The sequence below is a fragment of the Micromesistius poutassou genome, assembly GCF_964030765.1.
Source record: "Micromesistius poutassou genome assembly, chromosome: 13".
Classification (NCBI taxonomy): domain Eukaryota; kingdom Metazoa; phylum Chordata; class Actinopteri; order Gadiformes; family Gadidae; genus Micromesistius; species Micromesistius poutassou.
This window is the reverse complement of record NC_140283.1, coordinates 17,773,523-17,788,613: the sequence shown is the minus strand read 5'-3', so window position 1 is coordinate 17,788,613 and position 15,091 is coordinate 17,773,523. Positions and strand designations below refer to the sequence as shown.

Below are 15,091 nucleotides of genomic sequence, written 5' to 3'. Positions count from 1 at the left end.
ACGTACATTGTGTTCCTAATAATCCCTTCTGTGTCCTTCATCAAATTAAAAAAATATATACGATTTATTTCTGCACACAATTGCAATTTATTATGTTCTTGCACTATTTGCATATTGTAAATGACCCGGTACATGACCCCAGCATAGATTCTCATGTTTACCATAACTGATTAGACAAAAAGGAACTATTCTATTGACACTTTTTTTATTCTATTCCAAATACAAGGGTTTCACATGTACAAAAGGCCTAACCTTTGTGACATTTAGTCAGGTCTAATACCTCTGAGACACAACAGATGAGCAGCGCTCCAGACCAATTGCCATGACTAAATGTTGCCACGTTACAATGTGCGTTTGTATTTCCAGCAGCATCCTCCATCTACAAAGATTAGACAAGATAGGCGATGTATTGGCAGTTCATCTGATACCAATTACAAATACGAGATTTTGCTCATACAAAACAAATCTCAGTCTTGCAATAGTGTCGGTCAAAAGTCAAGTATCCAAATAAATATTACCACAACAAAAGAGACCAACTGTCAACAAGCAAATGAGGGAGAACCAAAAATAATAATTGGCACATTTGTAAACAGAGTGCTGGTGAGGTATTGTAGCTACAAAGCAATAATAAAATTGTGCAATAAAGCTGACAACCTGAAACAAAAACAAGACAAGAGTCTCCAAAAAATAATCAGGTTTTCCAAATCCCCGGATATCACGGCGCAGGTCAGCAACGACCAGTCCCATGCTGCCTGATCACTGCCTCTTCTCCTCCACCCCCTTGACGTCAGCCCTCCGCAGGGCCGCCCGGGCGCTGGTCCACACCTCTGTGTACAGCAGTGTTCCCAGGAAGACCACCGCCGTGCCCACCCAGTGCCAGACCGTGAAGGGGTTCTGGAAGTACCACACGGAGACGATGAGGCTGAAGAACTTCCTGAGGGTCACCACCAGGGTGACGGTCAGCGACGCGCACTCCGTGGTCAGGATGAACACGCCGCGGATGCACACGTATCTGAGGGCCGGGCGTCAGGGAACACACTCGGGGGAATTACAGAATTGAAGGGTTATTTGAAAGCTATCGTTTTGATTTTACATTTTTACATCTAACGATGAGTTGCCTGCGAAAAGGAAAAGGAAATCGCGTTAACAGTTATATCAATGAACGTGAGGGAACCTGTAGTTTACTTTGTGTTTAACAAGAAAAATATGAGCAGCAGGGCGATGCAGAATACAAAATACAAAATTAGAATTGGGTAATAATAATGGTACTCTTGATTTCCTGTCTTGATTTCCTCTCATCTGTTAGCTCAGCGCTGGAATTAACACAACAGTACACTAAAAGTATTGTAGTCTTAGCTTGTCAACATCACATACCAACTGCAGGACGCATTTATGCACAAGTCAAATCCACAGTGCCCCGACCAAAGGCAATGGGAAACTAAACGTCCCCTTGAAATTCACTTTTTGTAAGGATACTGGGTGATGACATTAACCAGAAGGTAAAGCCACATCACAGGAACAGTTAGTCCAATCCCAGGGATCTCTGCAGGAGCTAAGGAAAGGAACATTCATATTTCGACTGCATGACAGTATCCACAATGATTTACAAAGAGACACACGCTTGCATGTCTATTTGCAGCAGTATAGCAGAAGAGTATTGAGTATGAACAGATGGACTCACTGCTCTGGTTGAAGTGTAAGCAGTGGTTGTAGATGTCTGAAGAGAGAAGCAGGAACCCCGGTAACGGCAGGCAGTGCTGGGGGAGAACAGATCGTATGCCTAATCTATTTGTGTCTCAAGGGGACCCCTTCAAAAAGCAATTGGAAAAACTCCTCTAAACTTGAATCCTCAGTAACATGAGGGCACCAAGAGAAAGAGAGCAGAACAATTGTACTAATATAAAATCAACAACACTGGTTTTTCCAGTCGAGGGGCCTATTTGACTGCCATGTCATGTTTATTTAAAAAAATGTAAGAGCGATCCCTCTGACAGCAATGATTTGATTAAGACATATGCTTTTTGGGAGGAATGAACTGGAGAGAGAGAGAAAGTTTAACTCACATTATAAAAAAGTGCCTCCTTGGAATGTTTGCCATATTGTTTGTATAAAGTCTCTTGGAAGATGCCCATCCTGGCAGACATCAGTAGAGCAAACGTCAACATGGCTATCCCTGCAGGTAGAATTTGATTCAGAAGATGCATTTCAGACGTGATCTGAATCTTTCAAACCTGTTTGACATTGTTAAGACTTCGCTCCATGGACACATGTCAAGTCAGTCGACATAAACCATGGACCAACAAATAAAGTGAAATGAAAACGTGGTTATGAGACCACACTAAAATCACTCACCTATCAGCCAGTGTATGAAGGTGTGGACACCTTCCTCATCGGAAGGATTATTTGCTACATTCTGTCAACACAACATTTCCCAGCATAGTGAGCATACAATAAAATACAGATAATAACCAGTGTTACTGTGATAACAGTGTCAGGGTCAGGGCCAGGTGATTTTCGATCAGGATGATCTGCATGTAATATATATGCTACCACAACACGTCTGTGGAAGACTCACCACTTGTTTGGCAGACATGATGGTGCATATAAAGATCCCGGCAGAGATGAGTGCGACCGACATGTATTTGCTCGCTGAATACCTGCAAGACGAGGAATAAACAGTCAGATTAAATTAATGAGCCATACTGGTACTAATGAATTCTCTGATGTTTTCATTTTTCAAAAACATAAAATCATTTAGATTGAGTTGGAAGTGGGAATACCTTTTTTTGAGAATGATAACTCCAAGGACCATGTTTGCTATTAAAGACCCCTGTGAACAAAGGCATGCCATTAATGACATGTAGAACATTCTAAATGTTGGTTAGGGATGGTAGAAGATTTTTTCGACCAGAAGACCTGATACTCACAGATCTAAAAATCATGTGCAATGGCATTGCAATGTTAAAGTTAAGGGCATAGTTGTTGATCACACTGATTGTGAAGAACATGGTCACCATGATCACATAGTTCCTAAAATCAAAACCAGAATAATTAATAGCATATTTGTTGTGCAACAAGGAGATACAATCTCATAGATTGATGTTTGTTAACAGGCTTTAATACCGCATAGGGATTGTGGATTTCTTCCTCCCAAAGTTGCTCTCGAAAATGAAACCCTCTAATGCAATGAATGCAAACTGGGCAAAGGTCACGATGTTCCCACATCCTGGAAAATCTCTGCGTGAATAACATAAGAGTATCAATTAGGGTGTCACACATAAACTATTATAATTATGGAACAGTGTGTGATTACAAGACTGCACTTTGAAACACTGCACTATCTCTCCTTGTCCCCTGACAAGAAGAGATACAAGTAAGATACAAATGGACACAGCGTCAGATTTTAAATATGGATCAATTGCATAATGCTGAGAATAAATGCATATTATCACGTTAATTCACACTGACCTTACAAGTAGTTCCAGAAACACAACATTAGTGCAGCAACCGATAAAAACCAGAAGTATCGGTAAGAGGGTACCCATAATTGACTTACAAGCTTATTATAAAAAGTTACTTTATTAAACAAGGGTTGGTTCGGTGCATAGTGAAACAACACATAATCTTAAGAGGACACCCAGATGAAAAACTAATTTATTTTAGTTGACCACGTCTGAGTGTAGCGTCGTCCAAATCCGCGGAAGTTTCGTATGGAGCTTGCGTCGGGGTGACGTGCTCGTGCCCTGTCTGTTGCGAGTTCACGATGCGCGTTCATGTGTCGAAGCAATGATTAGGTTTTTGGTTAAACATTTCAGGCATTAAAACATCCTTTATACGGGCTCAGTTTGTAATTCGACAATTACACTTATTTAGAAAAAAAAATCAATACCCACAAACTGGCTGAATCATATTTTGAAGTGTCGTCGCTAAGGAACTACAAACAACTACGCGCAGAGAAATGCCGTAAAGCGCAAGTATCTCTTCCGTAGCCATAGCTCCTGGGACTTGTAGTTCTATGGCTCCTCCGACATGTATTGCAAACAAGACGAAAATCATTTCACATTCTCAGAATGAAGCGGGAAATCAAAACAAAGTATTACAATAAAATAATATATAAATCTGAATTGGTAGTTGAATAATCGAACAATGTGTTATTCATTGAGAATCCATTGAAGGTAAACGTACAGTTCACACTAACGCCGGCCGGGGGCGCTGTTGGCCCGCGGAGTGAGTCGCTGTGGTTCCGGAAGACGTGGCGCCAGCTTTGCTAGCTAGTCGGTTGTGTACTGTGGCTGAGAACTTCATCTGTAACTTGATAATAGTTTTATTTCTGTGATTTGCCTATCCATTGCATCCAATATGATTTCCCTCACAGATTCGCAAAGTAAGATCAATCTGCCTGATTCCTGATGTGTTATTGGTTACAAATGCCCAGTGTGATGCTAACTTATTATGACCCGAGGGATGAATGAATGAATAGATGAGACTTGTGTGGTGATGGAGCAGTCAACGCCAATCGGTGTAATTCTCTTATTGTTTTAAGTGATATTTCATGTTTGGTGCTTTGATGTATGATAAAGCCTCAGATGCTACACAACGTTGCTAGTCATACGTTGTTTTTTTGTTTTCACGTCCACATTGCAGTTTTATAATCCGAAATGGCCAAATAAAGCGTAATTAATTGTTTCTCTTCCATGAAATGTCCAGAGATCGGAATGGGGCTGACGGGGTTCGGTGTGTTCTTCCTCTTCTTTGGCATGATGCTGTTCTTTGATAAAGCTCTCCTTGCCATTGGAAACGTGAGTCAAAATCAAAACATTTCAAACTGAATCACGTCACTGCAGCACATTATATATGTAATATATATTTAATCCAAGGAGATCTGCTTTAAGACCACTTATTCATTGCTACCTAATATAGAATTATTTTACCACTGTACTAGTAGAAGTCACATAGACAGGATGTCTCACAGTGCATGCATATTATTTTCTCCTGCAGATCCTGTTTGTCGCAGGGCTGTCATTCGTCATCGGCTGGGAGAGGACTTTCAGATTCTTCTTCCAGAAACACAAAATAAAAGCCACAAGCTTCTTTCTCGGGGGTGTGTTGGTGGTTCTGATTGGCTGGCCAATCATTGGAGTTGTGTTGGAGATCTATGGATTCTTCCTCTTATTCAGGTATTGATATTTATAATATATCGTTCAAGTTGTCCCATGACATTGTCTGCTAACTAGTAGCTGGTCCTCTTCTAGCTCTAATGGAACTCAATCCCACTCCATATTAGAGACTACAAGTCTTAATAGCTTTAAAAAGTCTCTGAAGACATGGCTGAAAGAGAATCAATCTTGCGATCATTGATCTCTGTGTATATCTATAACACCAAATGTATTTTGTATGTTGTTTTTTTTTTTACTGTAATGTTGTTGATGTTGTTGTTATCTGTTTTTAACAATTGTCTGTAATGTCTAGTATGTTTTTATAGTGCTTTGAACTTCCTGCCCAGGGACCACAGGTGCAAATGAGCTGTTTAGCTAACCCTGGTATAGAACCTGTTCTATACATGGTCCCTGTTAACAAAAAACAATAAACTAAACTAAACTAAGTCCTCTTGTCTTGACAGGGGCTTCTTCCCAGTGGCGGTAGGCTTCATCAGGCGGGTGCCTGTCCTCGGATCCATACTCAATTTACCAGGAATCAGTACTGTAAGTACACGTCCCCAGTGAGTCGTGCACGCTAGCGCTTCTTTACGGTTATCATCCCAAGTCACACATCACATGGGCAGGCCTAAGCGGATGGTAGTCAATTAGCACTACAGTGTGAATGTGGTGAATTTGCCTTGAGCAATCTAGCAGTAAACTTTGTCACGGTGAGCGGGGTCAAGTTAAAGTCATAGTGCTGTAGCCATTGCCGTAGAGAAACATGAAGGTAGTTGAGGTTAAAGGCACCAAGAGAGCTACCACTGAGAACTTCTGTCTTTGACCAAGATTATGGCTTTTTAGTCATTTTTGTTTGTATTCATATGTTTGTATTCATATGTTTTCATCTCATTGTTTCCTGTGCATCTTACAATGGTTGCATTGAAAGATATTTTTACATTTGCCTTTTACAGTCTCTTGAACATTTATTGTTCATTTAGCTCATTCAATACAATTTGATGTCTGTCATTCAATATATGAAGGAGGCATTAATGTCTGACTTTTTCTTTCTCCTTCAGTTGGTGGACAAAGTGGGAGAGAGCAACACTATGGTATAACACGGTCTCTTTTTATGTATAAAGTAAATTATGATGTAACTGATCCTCGTAGCTATAGCCAAGTGCTACTAGGGTAGGAAAAAGGCCAAAACTCTCAGTCCAGGAGGGGAGAAGACATTTTTCATGAAACACTTTTCAATGTCTTCAAGGAGATTCCACCGTTGAATGAAATTGGATCATAATCTTTACTGCCAGTGGACATTGTTAACAAAGGAGTCTGTTTTTAATGGCGGGTGGCTATTGTCGTTTGTACACTAAAATGGGACTGCTGGGACCAAGCGCTAGGCTAGGCCGGAACAGAGGAGGGCAGGAGGGAGCTGCCACCGCCATTCCAACCGATTGGGAAGTTACTGAGACGAGTTACTGAAACGTTTGTAGATGCCTGTTACCGACATGACATGTTACTGGATTTTCAATTCCTTTGTTTCTTTTTTTTTTTAAAACCCTGCTTGTGACCACTGTTAAAAAAAAATTCCTTTGTTGACATTTTTCAGCCATTTTCTATTTAAATACATGACAAAAGCTCTGTCGGAGAGAACTGTTTTACTTGATGTAACTTTTGTAAAGTTCCTGTTTGGAATAAAGTGTATTATTTCCTTTGTATCTGAGTTGTACCTCCTAATCTTTGATGTACACCCCCAAAATAATTTCCCAGCCTTTTGCTTTATATCCATAGGACGCAACAATATCAACCCATCAAGTATAGGTAGGTAAGCAAAACAAAACAGGTCTTATCCCGGTCTGAATGTTAATATTTCTTCTAATATTTCAGTAGTAAGACATTTTACACACTATTAACATGTGTATATAGAAGTATATCATATTCTATCAATATATATTCATATATTAAATCATCTTCTATGCTATTAAGTGAGTTATGTTAAGAATTCCCTTCATCGCATGAACTACATGGCAATTAACATATATTATTTAAATGACATGTCATCTACCAGGAGAGCCAGTTTATATTCCGTCAATGTGCCATTGAAAGATCAACCATGTGGTGGTGGTGTCCCTGGGCTTCTGAAGTGATGACAGAATACAGAACACTCACATACACTCTGTCATCACATCTGTTCCATTCATAAAAAAAAGTCCCCCGTGACGTCAGCTGCTACACTTGTGAAAAATTGATAATTGGCTTCTGTTCATTACTCTGCGGTCGGCCTATGATGTTTACTTTTTTTTTTTCCAGAAGTTATCTAAATTGATGAATGAAGGATGACACTTTTAACAGCACCTTTTAATTCCTATTTTTGAATTGCGTACGAGATGCGTCTAAATATAAACGTCCCGGTCTGGTTAAAACTATCCGTCCCCCCGTTTGCAGTACTAGCACTAGCATTGGGTTGCAACGTCAGACCAAACCTGCGTCTCAGGACTACTTGGACAGAAATGAAGGTAAATCCAGCCATCATTTAATTTATATTCTTACATTCTAATTCAATTAAAATCTACTTCATACAACAAAAGAAAATAAGTCCTTGCTGTACTGATGTTTTTGATGTGATTTATTACAGTTAAGATATTAAAAAATATTGCACATTTAAATGAATGGATCCTGAAATTATATCATTGTCAGCTATTTCCATTCATAAAGTTTCTTGTTGTATTTTTTAACAGAGTGCCATAATGGTCCCTTTGCTTTTAGCTACTTTGGTCTCAAATTGTTGGACTGCCCGACAGGTGACTGAATCATAAGTAAATGAATAGATTACTTAACAGGTAAGGTAGAGCATCATGTAAAAGTATTTTCCACCCTTTTCAGTGGAGGAATTGGACTCCCCAAGCAATGTTATATCTTAAAGGAGCAAGTAAGTTGCATATTAATTTATTCTTTTGTCCTTTTGCATATAAACACGATGAAGCAATTGTCCCAGCTTTCTGGCTGCATTTGAAACAGACCTTGAGGCCTACAACATTGGACGTTGTAGGACAGAGTGATCATTATCGTTCTCTTTCAGCGGGACATCGGCCAATCATACAGCGTTCTGGCAGAGAGGATGTTGTAAGGCCAGGTAGGTGAAGGGTCATGTTTGGCCCCAATCTTTGCAGTTCATGTTCACATTAAAAACAACAGGGATACATTACCTTAAGGACCAACACAGTACCCAACACGAATTAATAGGACTATGAAAAACCTAATGTAAATAACTGGAAATAGTATGATTATGAGGAAACAAATATATCTTAAGCAATTTAAACATGCATACTTCACGTAAAGCTATACTTCTTCCTGGATGCCTTTTCATGTAATCACATGTTTTTGTGTTTCTCTCTGTGTGCAGTCGAACAGACTTGGAACAGAAATGCACTGTCAATGTTTCACACTTGGTCTGTTCTTCTTGATATTCTACATTCTAAGAACCATAAAAAGGTATCATTTATATTACAGTGATCCTTCTTTTCACCTTCCACAATGATTGTATGTGAACTTTTATCTGTTATATGGTGCATTCCTGTGCTTGTGTTTAGGTGGAGAAAACTCCAGATTAGCCGGATTAATCAAATGCAATTGAAAAGCAATCACTGTGAACCAAAGCCTTTGTACATTCTCCCTAGACTTTAAACATTAAATACGATGTTCATCATGCATACAACTTGAAGTGTGAATTTACTTCCAGTAAAACCATGTACATTATTTTTCTGGGTCTTGTTAATATCAAGTTATTTAAAGGCCCATTGATCGTGTTAATATGCAAAAAAAAATAATTATTTGTGTTCCTCATGAGATTGTACCATTCATTAAATATTTCATATTTGAAATACATTAATTCAATAAGTTTATTAAATGATGTACTGTGCTTTGGGTCAAATTCATTGGCTATAGTATTGTGTATACTATGTATTGTGTTGCATTATTAAAACCTTTGAGGCAATTTGACCAATTTTGTACCATTTCATTTCCATTTTTCTATCGTAATGAAATATTAAATATTGTAAAAGTAGAGAGTAGTTCCTGCACACTAAACCAATGATGCCAAGGTAATGATGCCCTAAAGCAACAATTATCCAAATGGCATGACACCAACAGTGATGATTATTACAGCATTAAGATGTTGTAAAATGCGTCATCCACACACTGTAGTTGGTATTCTCCCTTCACTAGAGTTGGGATGACAGCCTCTCATCTACGTAAGCTGTCTGTGTCAAACGAAGGTCACATTCATATTTTCATTTCTGTGTTCATGAGTTTGTCTCTTTCAACACATTAATTAAAATAGAAACATAATGCTGTGTAAGGGTCAGTAGGTACATCACCAAATGAATCTTTCACAACTTCACTTTATTCAACATCAAATTAGAATTTCTGATATAAAGTTTCTTGCTTCAACAATAACATGCTGAGACATGTTTACATAGTAAAGTCTTTGTACACGTTTTACGCAATGAAACTTTTTCTATTTTTTTCTATTTTTTCTTTATATTCTACAACAGACGGCAAGTGAAAGTTGCTATTGTGTTGGCGATACAATGCAACAAGAGGCGCTATGCTGCCCCCTGGTGTCCACTCAGATGTCCCGCAGGTCCTTCTGGATTGCCCACAGAGTACTGGCACTGGCCTGCAATTGGGCCACCTCCGCAGTGTTCAGCGTCATGTTAACCACACTGGACACGCCCCCGTTGTTCAGCACGCATGGCAGACTCAGATACACCTCGTCATTGATGCCATACATCCCCTGTTGATTGACAACAACCGTTTACTTTAGAGCAAGAACAACCAACAACCTATCATGGATGTGTGTGTGTGTGTGTGTGTGTGTGTGTGTGTGTGTGGTCCTCACCTTGACCATGGTGGAGACGGGGTGAATCCGGTTCATGTTTTTGATGAGGCTCTCGGCCAGGTCAGCCACACTGAGTCCGATGGCCCAGTTGGTGTAGCCCTTCAACTTGATTATCTCATAGGCACTGCAACACACGCACACGGCTGTATTGACTGAACTCTGAAGGGCGAAGTAGGGCACTACTTATCGACAAATAAATAATAAATGGTTGGAGTCTGTGTGCGTACGGGACCCAACAGTAAATATTAGGTAATACTAGGTTGGACTTCTGTAACATACACTCGATTTCTAAACAGGGGTTAGCATTGTTAGCATACCTGTCTACCACCATCTTATGGGTGTCCTTCCAGTTCTCAGAGTCGCCGTCCATGCCGATCTTGGGGTTTAATGACTGCAGGTTCACTCCCGCCACGTTGGTCCCACTCCACACAGGCACTGGAAGCATGGGCATGGTTATTCACACCAGTGCTACAGAAAGGTTTCCTTTAACCTCTGTTAATGTAAGGTAACCTTTACATTAAGTTAGAGTGGCAGAAGCAGAGCCTCTAAAATGTTTCTAACAGAGTTTCCGGGATATACTAAGGACTAATACACAGCAAAGCGTTGGTCTGGGGCTGCAATGTGACTAGGGATTAACTTAAGAACGTCTATGACCACACACACACACACACACACATGCACGCACACACAACACACACTACACACCGCTGGTGTCCCCGTGCTCGCCCAGGATCCAGCCGCTGAAGCTGCTGGAGTGGATGCCCAGACGGTCGGACATCAGGTAGCGGAAGCGGGCCGAGTCCAGGTTGGTGCCGCTGCCAATGACGCGGTGCTTGGGCAGGCCGCTCAGCTTCCAGGTCACGTAGGTCAGCACGTCCACTGGGATCAGGTGGCGACACCAGACGGGGTTTAATAGCAGCAGGTGCAGTGCAGTGCAGTGTAACGCTTGTCTTGTGTTTCTGATGGTGGTGGAAATAGGCAGACTGTGTGTGGCATAATATTGATGTTTTGGTCTGTTGAATAGCGGCTAGGGGGTTGCGCTCCAAGTCAAAAGGTTTGTTTGAAGCCTAATGTGTACGGCCTAGGCAGAGGTTAGGCATTGCCTCCGCCGGCTCATGGATGACGTGTTTGTGAAGGTCAAAGTAAATCGCTTTGGATAAAAGATTCTGCAGAATGGCTCATAGTAATTAATAACCAACTGTAAACTAAAACTAAAAAGACAAAGACGTGCGTTTAACGCGTGCGTTTAAATCCCGCCAGCGCGTGACGAGAAGCTGTGGCTCTACCTGGGTTGGACACCACCACGATGATGCAGTTGGGGCTGTGTTTGACGATCTGAGGGATGATGTGCTTGAAGACGTTGACGTTCCTCTGCACCAGGTTGAGGCGACTCTCGCCCTCCTGCTGCCTCACCCCCGCCGTCACCACCACGATGCGGGAGTTGGCTGTGACCTTGTAATCTGAGAGAGGGGGAGGGGGGGGGAGACGGGGAGCGCGCGAGAGAGAGAGAGAGAGAGAGAGAGTCACACTTCAGACTCGTCTCTGGACATTGGTGGACAAATGTGGTGCAGCGGACAAGCTGCTTGGTTCCTCTGCTAGCAGTTTTCTCCTTCAGCCTGTGTATAACAGTATTTATGGCCAGTCACAGGACAAGTAACTGGTCATCACTGGTATTAACAGTCCCAGCACCAGCAGCTGGCTGCTGGGCCATAACAGGGAGCCACTCACCCTTATCTGCGACTATCTTGGTCTTCAGGAAGAGGCTGCCGTGCTGCAGGTCCATCATCTCCCCCTTCAGCTTGTCCTCCATCACATCCACCAGGGCCAGCTCATCAGCCAGCTCCTGCACACGCACACGCACACACATGCACACACACACACACACACACACACACACACACACACACACACACACACACACACACACAGACAGATACATACAGACAGACACACATACACATACATGCCCACACACACACACACACACACACACACACACACACACACACACACACACACACACACACACACACACACACACACACGCACGTACACGCTCACAATCATACACACACATACAGACAGACACACATGCACATACATAATCAAACACACCACACACACACACACACAGTTAGAAATCGGTTAATAATAAAACATAAATTACATTGCTGCACAGTTATTATGGTCAGTTAAGTAAATTAAGTAGTGGTGTTTAAATCGTGACTTTTTTCACAGGATAACCTGTAAGATTGTCATTCTTTATGAACATTGTAATTGTATTGTAATTGTATTGTAATTGTAATTGTACAGTGTCTGTGTAATAACCAACCCAGAGACAGAGACAGAGACACATACAGAGACAGAGACAGAGAGAGAGAGACAGAGAGAGAGAGAGAGAGAGAGAGAGAGAGACAGAGAGGTAATCCAGGCTCCATTGTACCGGGCCAGATCCCGGGGAATTACCCTTTAAGTGACACCATAGCGGTAATCAGTCCCGTAATCTCAGCCCTGGTTGAAGGAGACTCTTACCCGGAGCAGGATGCTGACGGCACAGGCCATGCCCACCTGGCCCACCCCCACCACCGTCACCTTGTTCCTGGGGGGCTCCGCCGGCCCACTGAACAGCGGCGTGATCAGCCTTTGCAGAATGGAGGACATTTTCAGTGCTGCAAAGAGAAGAGAGGAGGGGGAGAGAGAACCAGGGGAGAAGGGGAGAGAGAAAAAGGGGAGAAGAATAGAGAGAAGAAGGGTAGAAAAAAATAAGAAGGGAGAAGGGAAGAGATAGAGAAAGAGGGGAGAAGGGGAGAGAGAAGGGATAAGGGAGGATATAAAGAGGTGAGAAGGGGACAGAGAGAAAGAGGGAAGAAAGAGAGAAAGAGAAGTTAGAAAATGAGAGGGAAGCAGAAGAGAGATAATCAAGCAAGCAACTAAATAACCAAATGGACAGGACAGATGACCTTCTGCATCTAAAGCCAGACTCGCCCAACATTAAAAGCACTGTGCTGAAGGACAGGCCAATGTTAAGCATAAGGCTTTAAAGCAAACCTCACGGGATCCCACATCAAGATGAACAACTTTGCTAAAATCCACCAGCTTGTATGAAACAGATACCCAAAACACAAACGACGTAACATCTACTGCAGTGTCCCCTGCAGCAGACGAAGACACAGACCCCCCCACCCCCTCGCCTAGCTCCCCCTCGACAACGACATCCACAACTTATACTTGCTTTCTCTGGCGATACTCCGAGCTGCGATGTACAGACACCAAACCGTAATCAGCATGGCAAACCAAGAGACTAAAGAGACACACGCGCGCACACACACACACTCTGCCTCGTCCGCTACACACAGAGCTCAGTAGGCTTCCCCCCTTTGCGTTCGCATCACCCCCTCCCTGGCAGCACGTCGGCGGGGCCAAGAGTGATGGCCGGTCCCTGGCAAGGTTGTGATAGCACCCAGGACAAGGAAATCCGGTGTGTAAGTGTGCGTGCACAACAGTGTGTGTGAGCCACACTATACCTTTGCCTTCCCAAACGGAGGGAGGCTGTAATCTGAGGCCGAACTTGACTGAGCGCCTGCAGACAGTTAGAGGAGTTAGTGTAATCTCTTAACCCGGCCTCCATCTGCCTCAACCTGCTGTGCACCGTGCGTCCAGGTTTTGGAGTGTTATAATACAGGGTCTGAGACCCAAGATATTGGCTCCCGAAGTGTGTGTAAACGAAACAACTATTTGTTTACACACTTGAAATGAAATCTGGCAGAGGAAACCATGAATATCCAAGCCATAACAATCTGTACATCTCAAAAGCTTTGTTTAATATTGCGTTATATTAAACCAACATTATCTTTTATCTGAGATTAAAACTACAATGTGCATTCTGTCAAATAGATCTAACTGGATTTTGTAGGCCAATATTTTTAATATTAGTCAATAATAACACTACATTAACCCAGATAAATATCTAACACTCGCAAAAAAACACAAATATAGCTATAAAGAAAGAAGACTGCAAGAAAAAATGGATGAATCTACCAAGCGAAAGCAAGTGCTGCTCCAACAGATTAAGACAATGACAGTGATGCGGTAGATTAGTAGCCTGGGTAATCACAACTATCTATAATATCTATCTACAATCTATAATGTTTCAGTGAACACTGTTAGCAAGTCTTCAAAACATTCAAAAGTTATTTACAAACCTAGTGCTTGCTTCCCTCAACCGTTTCTGGTGGACTCTGCAAAGGACAGCGGTGGTGGGACACTTTTATTCTTCAAGGCTGGCTTGTGGCCAAACGGTTGCAGGGGTTTCAGCTGATAAGACCCCTGAGCTTGTTTGCCTTGAGGCCGTTGATAACCTAATGTCATCGCTCTGACGCATTGACACATTAGCTCATTCATATTTCAGAAGACCAAAAACGATTTGAATGCACTGTGGAAGTGAAGCTTTTTCGATTGGAGATGAGAATATCCTTCACTTTTCTTTGCCATGGTGCGTTGGTGTCCAACAAGAATTAGAAATGCAGTGTTAAAACCACAGTGGTACAGTAGGCTAATCAATGGCATCACATGAATTGTTTGCTTAAAAAAAGTGTGTTTGCACTTTAAACGGCGCAGATGCGAGCACAGCTGCTCCACTCTGCTAAAACGTGATACACAGAGTCAGCAGACATGACTGCTGCTGTTGCAACACTAGGCCTGAATAAGTGATATTATCGGGGGCAAGTTTTTTCACTCACTATGTGGTTACAATTCATTTAGTGTTAAACAAATTGTCCCAAGTCTCCTTACCATTCATCCGTCATGGGGACTCCTTGTTTAAGGTCAGTGACATACTAACACATGGCCTAGACCTTATTAGGCCTTATTCTAACCAATGTATCAGTTCCATTCTTCCACTAGCACAACAGTGATACTCACCCCTTAATGTTGTGTTTGTCTCCTGTGTATCCTGGTTGATGTTGTAGCCTTCTGGAATCACACATTAATAAAGTCTGTTTGGCACAATGCAATTCACACCCAAAATAATCCACTAACACACTATGACCAAAGT

At 41.9% G+C, this 15,091-nt stretch overlaps 3 protein-coding genes and 1 long non-coding RNA gene across 4 annotated transcripts; 2 read left to right on the top strand and 2 right to left on the bottom strand.

Moving 5' to 3' along the window:
* Positions 1-81: 81 nt before the first annotated feature.
* On the bottom strand, positions 82-3,692 carry slc35b4 (solute carrier family 35 member B4). Its single transcript, XM_084477213.1, has 10 exons — positions 3,469-3,692; positions 3,124-3,237; positions 2,928-3,030; positions 2,781-2,830; positions 2,576-2,657; positions 2,353-2,413; positions 2,064-2,173; positions 1,682-1,757; positions 1,477-1,552; positions 82-1,012 (listed from the first exon to the last, which is right to left on the bottom strand). The coding sequence occupies exons 1-10, from the start codon at positions 3,543-3,545 to the stop codon at positions 757-759; spliced, it is 1,005 nt and encodes a 334-aa protein (XP_084333339.1). The 5' UTR covers positions 3,546-3,692; the 3' UTR covers positions 82-756.
* A 555-nt stretch (positions 3,693-4,247) lies between these two features.
* On the top strand, positions 4,248-6,781 carry golt1bb (golgi transport 1Bb). The gene is made up of 5 exons (XM_084477227.1): positions 4,248-4,384; positions 4,708-4,799; positions 4,999-5,177; positions 5,621-5,702; positions 6,215-6,781. The coding sequence occupies exons 1-5, from the start codon at positions 4,360-4,362 to the stop codon at positions 6,251-6,253; spliced, it is 417 nt and encodes a 138-aa protein (XP_084333353.1). The 5' UTR covers positions 4,248-4,359; the 3' UTR covers positions 6,254-6,781.
* An 887-nt stretch (positions 6,782-7,668) lies between these two features.
* Positions 7,669-8,586, top strand: LOC311357568. Its single transcript, XR_014637862.1, has 3 exons — positions 7,669-8,067; positions 8,218-8,271; positions 8,542-8,586. It is a non-coding gene; the product is annotated as an uncharacterized lncRNA (long non-coding RNA).
* A 934-nt stretch (positions 8,587-9,520) lies between these two features.
* ldhbb (lactate dehydrogenase Bb) lies at positions 9,521-14,370 on the bottom strand. Its single transcript, XM_084477549.1, has 8 exons — positions 14,241-14,370; positions 12,571-12,707; positions 11,767-11,881; positions 11,325-11,498; positions 10,744-10,917; positions 10,356-10,473; positions 10,039-10,162; positions 9,521-9,933 (listed from the first exon to the last, which is right to left on the bottom strand). The coding sequence occupies exons 2-8, from the start codon at positions 12,697-12,699 to the stop codon at positions 9,766-9,768; spliced, it is 1,002 nt and encodes a 333-aa protein (XP_084333675.1). The 5' UTR covers positions 12,700-12,707; positions 14,241-14,370; the 3' UTR covers positions 9,521-9,765.
* Positions 14,371-15,091: the final 721 nt, after the last annotated feature.

What these genes read in the sequence shown, in the direction of transcription:
- slc35b4 (XM_084477213.1), bottom strand. Translation starts at nt 3,545, where the DNA reads ATGGGTACCCTCTTACCGATACTTCTGGTTTTTATCGGTTGCTGCACT. An exon ending in TCATGTCTGCCAAACAAGTG is followed by an intron (nt 2,414 to 2,575) that starts GTGAGTCTTCCA and finishes TTGTGTTGACAG; the next exon opens with AATGTAGCAAATAATCCTTC. An exon ending in CTTCATACACTGGCTGATAG is followed by an intron (nt 2,174 to 2,352) that starts GTGAGTGATTTT and finishes TTCTACCTGCAG; the next exon opens with GGATAGCCATGTTGACGTTT.
- golt1bb (XM_084477227.1), top strand. Translation starts at nt 4,360, where the DNA reads ATGATTTCCCTCACAGATTCGCAAA. An exon ending in TTCCCTCACAGATTCGCAAA is followed by an intron (nt 4,385 to 4,707) that starts GTAAGATCAATC and finishes TGAAATGTCCAG; the next exon opens with AGATCGGAATGGGGCTGACG. An exon ending in ATTTACCAGGAATCAGTACT is followed by an intron (nt 5,703 to 6,214) that starts GTAAGTACACGT and finishes TTTCTCCTTCAG; the next exon opens with TTGGTGGACAAAGTGGGAGA.
- ldhbb (XM_084477549.1), bottom strand. Translation starts at nt 12,699, where the DNA reads ATGTCCTCCATTCTGCAAAGGCTGATCACGCCGCTGTTCAGTGGGCCG. An exon ending in CGAGCACGGGGACACCAGCG is followed by an intron (nt 10,474 to 10,743) that starts GTGTGTAGTGTG and finishes CCATGCTTCCAG; the next exon opens with TGCCTGTGTGGAGTGGGACC. An exon ending in CATAAGATGGTGGTAGACAG is followed by an intron (nt 10,163 to 10,355) that starts GTATGCTAACAA and finishes CGTGTGTTGCAG; the next exon opens with TGCCTATGAGATAATCAAGT.